Source organism: Macaca mulatta, chromosome 8 (assembly GCF_049350105.2).
Source record: "Macaca mulatta isolate MMU2019108-1 chromosome 8, T2T-MMU8v2.0, whole genome shotgun sequence".
In the NCBI taxonomy this organism is placed as follows: domain Eukaryota; kingdom Metazoa; phylum Chordata; class Mammalia; order Primates; family Cercopithecidae; genus Macaca; species Macaca mulatta.
Genome location: NC_133413.1, coordinates 40323037 through 40329227, shown reverse-complemented (window position 1 = coordinate 40329227; position 6191 = coordinate 40323037). Strand labels below are relative to the sequence as shown.

General features: G+C 50.3%; 2 protein-coding genes across 8 annotated transcripts in view; one reads left to right on the top strand and one right to left on the bottom strand.

Annotated features, from left to right (window-relative positions):
• Positions 1–3084: 3084 nt before the first annotated feature.
• LOC144330771 (uncharacterized) lies at positions 3085–4546 on the bottom strand. The gene is made up of 2 exons (XM_077943475.1): positions 4022–4546; positions 3085–3565 (listed from the first exon to the last, which is right to left on the bottom strand). Exons 1-2 carry the CDS (start codon positions 4544–4546, stop codon positions 3377–3379), a joined length of 714 nt encoding a protein of 237 aa, XP_077799601.1. The 3' UTR covers positions 3085–3376.
• Positions 4299–6191, top strand: part of NSD3 (nuclear receptor binding SET domain protein 3) — a 111670-nt gene continuing 109777 nt past the window's right edge. For all 7 annotated transcript variants that reach the window (XM_077943439.1, XM_015145182.3, XM_015145181.3 and 4 more), the window contains exon 1: positions 4299–4725. The gene's annotated coding sequence lies outside the window, so the exon portion shown is untranslated. The remainder of the gene's footprint in view (positions 4726–6191) is intronic.

Sequence of the window (6191 nt, the reverse complement as noted above, 5' to 3'; positions counted from 1 at the left end):
TAACCATCTCGGAGTCATGAATGACATCACTTTGATGTATTCTCCCTCGGCCCCTGCAACTCCGGAACTGCCTAAGGGGCGCGGAGAGGACTTCATGGTGTCGCAGAAAGGGCGGGAATCGGAAGGAGAGCATTCCTTTCCAGAGGCCAGAATACTGTGAAATCTTCATATGGAAATCTGTATTCTACTAAAAATATTTGCTTCCTCAATGTTCCCTTAACAAGTGTTGTTTGTGATTAATAGTTTGTGTAGAAATCTCAACATATAAAATGTATGTGATAGTAGCTGTGAAATGACAGACACTATAGGTTTGAGGGCACTTCAGTTCCTAGGATGGCCAACTGAGCCATCTTGGGAAAATGAAAGATCTAGAAATATTCTCGTTCCCCAGTTATCTTTTCCCATCCATTTTATCTGGCTCCAGAAGAAAGATTCAAAAAAAAATTTTTTTTAGGCCGGGTACGGTGGCTCACGCCTGTAATCCCAGCAGTTTGGGAGGCCGAGGCGGGCGGATCACAAGGTCGGGAGATAGAAAACATCTTGGCCAACATGGTGAAACCCTGTCTCTACTAAAAAAATACAAAAATTAGCCGGGCGTGGTGGCGTGCCCCTGAAGTTCTGATTACTCTGGAGGCTGAGGCAGGAGAATCGCTTGAACACGGGAGTCGGGGTTGCAGTGAATCGAGATCGCGCCACTGCACTCCAGCCTGGGCGACAAGAGCGAGACCCCGTCTCAAAAGAAAAAAAAAAAATTTTTTTTTTTCTTAGTGGCTCTACTCGACCACCATACAGCAAGGAATCGCCGTTTCACAGAGAATACGTCTCCTAACATGTGAGCTGACCACTGACTTTACTCATCTGGGCTACACATTTTTAAGAATGGAAGATGGCGGTATTAAACGTCAGTAAAAAATGCAGACTGCTTTTAATCCACAAAGGATTTTTCAGCTAATAACCAAATAGATCAACTGTTAAACAGGCAAAACTTTTCAGTTTGGCCACTAGAGGTCTCTTTGTGCATGTCTGATGTTCAACTTTGCACATAAAGGTTTCACTTCACGTTCTGTTTACCAGAATTAAAATCTACAAAGCTTTGGACTCTACTTTTCCCTCACTGAAAATTCCTGGTGGTCAAATTTTGAGTTCTAGAAGGTAGATGTAGTTTTCATACTAATTTCATCAATTAATCATTGCACTACCATGTATTGGTACTTTTCTGGAAAAGATCATAAAGGATGCAAATATATTTTCAGTTCCCTGGGAGACATTTTATACGGGGAAATATTCTTATTCATGCATTGTATTCACTTACAACCAGGCACAGTGAATATCATTAAGTATTCATAAACCAGATGAACGATTCCATGCCCAGTATTTGAAAGATGAGCTAGGTTTTCTACCATGGCCATATGTCAGCAATCCTATCCTAAAAAGGGAAGGGCTAAGAACCCTTCTTATTGAAATACGTTTGTTCAAAGTAATGTCCATCTTCCCTAGTTATGAGACTTGGCAATTTCTTTGACTTTCAGGATAAGAGATTTATCATGTAAGGAGTTTCTGTATATAATCTTCAGAAGAGAAATTTTTAAAAAAATATTTTTTCCCCATGACTCTGGCCCTGAGAACTGTGTTAGGTTGCTGTCTTAATGAGTTCCTTGCTCATTTTCTATGGCGAAGAGTAATCATCGTCTAAACCTCAGAAGATGTTAGATACTGAAAATGTAAACTATTATTTATTTATTTATTTATTTATTTATTTATTTATTTGAGACGGAGTCTTGCTCTGTCACCCAGGCTGGAGTGCAGTGGCCGGATCTCAGCTCACTGCAAGCTCCGCCTCCCGGGTTTACGCCATTCTCCTGCCTCAGCCTCCCGAGTAGCTGGGACTACAGGCGCCCGCCACCTCGCCCGGCTATTTTTTTGTATTTTTTAGTAGAGACGGGGTTTCACCGTGTTAGCCGGGATCGTCTCTCGATCTCCTGACCTCGTGATCCGCCCGTCTCGGCCTCCCAAAGTGCTGGGATTACAGGCTTGAGCCACCGCGCCCGGCCGTAAACTATTATTTTTAATGGCCATTTTCCTACACACGCCACCAGATCAAGTATTACTAACTGTATTTTGTAATGCTTTGCAGGAAAAGACCATGCATCTACTTCACATAACTCCAATTTTAAACTCTTGCTGTCAGCATAGCTATTAGAAACAGGCTAATATAAGATCCCTGGGGACAATTTACTAGATTCTCCTCAAGGGAGAAACCCAGGTGCCGGGTGAAGGCAACAGTTTATCAACAAAGCAAGGAAGACACAGGAGGAAGAAAACGAAGAATGGAAGTAGAAAGGCTCATAGAAAAAAAAAAAGACTAATTTAATCCCTCTTTCCTGGAGATGGAATTAAGCTAGACTTGGCGGCCCGCTTTGGCCATCTGTGTTTTAAAATGGCATATCACAAATAAAAAGTATGCTTTTACTGATAGCTTTAACCTGTGGTACTACTTAAAGCATACGTTTAAAAATATTTAATTATTAATAGTAATGAGAATTTTTCTTTTCTTTTCTTTTTTTTTTTTTTTTTTTTTTGAGACGTAGTCTGGCTCTGTGGCCCAGGCTGGAGTGAAGTGGCGCGATCTCGGCTCACCGCAAGCTCCGCCTCCGGGTTCACGCCATTCTCCTGCCTCAGCCTCCCGAGTAGCTGGGACTACAGGCGCCCGCCACCTCGCCCGGCTAATTTTTTGTATTTTTAGTAGAGATGGGGTTTCACCGTCTTAGCCAGGATGGTCTCGATTTCCTGACCTCGTGATCCGCCTGCCTCGGCCTCCCAAAGTGCTGGGATTACAGGCGTGAGCCACTGCGCCCGGCCAATGCTGATAATTCTCAGTATCACCCTTAGTATTATTAACCGGGTTACGTTTTTTAAAAAAAACAAAAAACAAAACAAAACAAAAAAACTAGTTCATAATTAGTGCCCTTTTAAATAACTGATCTGTAGGAATCTTTTAATCTCCTTAAGTGATAAAGAGAACAGATATCTAATTTCTTGTAATAGTACCAAAGACATCCAGCACTATAACGTCTACAGAGAGTATGACGTCTAGCGGTAAAACGGCTTTATTCTCAGAACAGAGAGTATCAGTTTCCTCATTTGCTTGCTGCCTGTGTTTCCTTTTTACGTTCAGATCTCTGTGCTGTAACCTTCTAAATCCTTATCACCAGGCCCCAGGAAATACCACCTGGTCGGCACACTCCTGCAGGGCTAGATCACTGTGCACACACTTAACCTTCCATTGTTTTCCATACGTTTCCTAGGATGCGGGGGGCTAAAGGATGACGGAGAGTTGCCTCCCGGTTCCTCCTGGGCCGTGTAGGACAAATGTACCTCATGTCCCTCGATGCGAAGGTCTGGCCGCGAGCAGCCGCGGCCCCCGGCACGTGACGGTCACGGAGCCTTCGCGGTCTCCCGCGGCTGGGGGGCACCCGGGGATGCGGCCGGCACTGACGTCGTCCTCCCGGTTACCCACAAGCCTCCGGGCCGCAGCCGAGCAGGAAGAGGCGCGCGGGGCCGGCGCCTGCCGGGGAGATCGGGGCGCTCCCTCAGCGAGCCGGCGCCGCCGGCCCGGCCTCCTACTGCTTGCAACCGGGGAAGGCGGACCCTCTGACAATTCAGCCGGGGCTGAGAGGGAGACCGACGCCAAGGCGGTCTTGCATCGCCCCCGGCTTTCCAGATGCAGACCCTCCTGGAATGGGAGCCCTTCCCTGACAGCTGTAGGACGGGAGACTGCCGAGGGGACGCCTGGACTGCCCCGCCCTCGCGCGGTCACCCACCGGGGACCGTGCGACGGTCGCTCCTAACCCCAGGAGCTACAGAGCCGAGTCACCCTGAGGAGCGCCATATGGCGCTAGTTGCGCGCTGTTCTTTAATCAGCCACACTGAACGCGCCGAGCCCAGTTTTACCTCCCGGGCCCCACCTTTCCACGCCTCCTCCGGCTTCCCGGGGTGTTTTGTGTGTCATTCTCCCACGTACCGTCCCTCCCCGTCCCTTGGCCCTCTTGCCCAGTCTCCCTAGTCTTCCAGAAGCTAGCGGCCGCGGGCGTTCCTGGTTCGCGCTCCCGCCCCCTCCGCCCCGCTGACTCGCCGCTTCCTCCGGAGCCCCAGCGTCCCGAACCCGGGACTGCATTTCCCGGCAGGCGCCGCGGCCCGCGGCCAATGAGGGGCTGAGGATTTGGCGGCGGCGGCGCCCCGAGAGTCGGGGTGGGGGGGCTTTGTGCGCGGCGGCGGCGGGAGCGGCGGCGGCGGCGGCCAGCATCGAGGCGGAGGCCGAGGGGACTGTGCACAGGTCGCCGCGCAGAGGCGTGCGAATTCCGAGCCGAGCTCCGAGGACCCTGCTGTCCTGGCCGGGCCGCCAGCCGTAGGCTCCTCTCTGGCAGCAGCGGCGGCGCGGCGACCCCGTCCCTCGGCCTCCCCTTCCCTCCCCACCTCCTGAGCCTTCCTCTTCCCGCAGCACGCCCGGCCCGGCCCGGCCGTGGCCCTCCTCGGTGCCGGCCGCCATGGCAGAGGCGTCCGGCGCGGGGAAAATCTAGCCCGGGGATTTCATGCGGCCTAGCTCGGTTCCGCCTCCTCCCCGCGCGGCCCCGGCGGCTGCCCGCAGCCCAGCCCCACTCCGGGCCTCCGTGTCTCTCCTGTGATCGCACTGACACGGCCGGGGGGTTAGAATGGAACAAACTGAAGGTAAAGTGCGTGTGCGTGTGTGTATGTGTGTGTGTGTGCGCGCGCGCGCGTGTAATGCTAGGAAGGGCTGAGGAGGAAACGACGGGGAGGGGGCGACCTAGGGATGGGGCGCCAGACCCCAGGAGGAATGGAAGGGGAAGCGGGTGGCCTGAAAGGGCTCGAGGGGGGTCCTGACGGAGGAGCAGATGGCAAGGTGGGGGGTGTGGAGGGAATTGGGGGGTGGGGCAGGGGAGGTGGGAGTGGGATCGGAGTCGGAGTGGCGCTGAGCTGGGAATTGGGAGAAGTCGGATGGGGGCGGGGATAAGGATGGGATTGGGGAGGGGCAGGGAAAGGGGAGAAGAGTTGCATGGAGATTAGAGACCTGGGTGGACTGATAAATAGGGAGGTTTGGGGATGGAGTGTGGGAACCAAAAGAGTCTGGGAGAAGGGGATACATTTGCTGGAGAAATGGGGCATTTTATGAGAATGAAGGGAGAAATGAGGAATGGAAGTGAAGGAAAAGGTGGATTAGGGAAAGGGATGAGGCAGGCTGCAATAGGAGGATGGGAAATAGACGCAGGAAACTGGAAGACAGGATTGGGCTAGGGAAGGAAATTAACTGAATGATGACAGGGATGAGAACGATCGACTTAGCGTCAGAGTGGGAGGAAAAGAAGGGGATGGAGGTCGTTAAAGTGTTAGGAAGGGAGGCCTTTTGTTCCTATATTTGTGTGTATTCTGTGCCTTTCTTTCAAGACTAGAGAATAGAGAAGCTAGTGGTTATGGGATTGTGATTGTTGTGAAATGGGGAGGTGTGGGTTTTACTGTTTTGAGGGAGGAGACGATGTGTTTGTGTTATGGAAGAGAGGCAGGGAGAGACATGGCCATAATTTGATGGTTTTGGGGAGGAGTGAAGATTATTCCGATTTAAAGGGGGCAGGGGCAGCCATGTTTGCTGCCAGGCACTGCAGTGTAAATAAATTCCTTTTCCTCTCCGACATCAGTATGAATCTGGAAGGGGCCAGTTCAGATTGTTAGCCCCCTTTCTTTCTATTCATGAACTCTTTTCCCCTTACATCTTGGGTCATTTTAAATTATTCATAACCGCCAAAGTGATGTTTTCCATCTTGTGTGTTTTTGCTCCTTTTCTCCCTCTCTTTACCCTCTTCCTTCTGGTTGCAAACAAGGTATGCTAATGAGCTGCAGTGTAAATTTAACCCTTTTAATCAATTTAAAACTAGATTTTTACCAGCTGAAGGAATCATTACTACGCTTACATATCAAACATGATCATGAAGTCTTTTACGTATTGAAAATTCGTTTGTTTCAGAAGCCTCAGAAGCAGTCAACATGTTTTCTGCAATTCTTTAAGTAAACAAGGAAATTGCATCGGTTATTTTACTTGGGCCTGTGCTCTTGGCAAAGCGCTGTGTCCGGGTGAAAGGGGTAGGAAGCTCTGCTTGTGGTAGATTATCTGCTTGCTATAT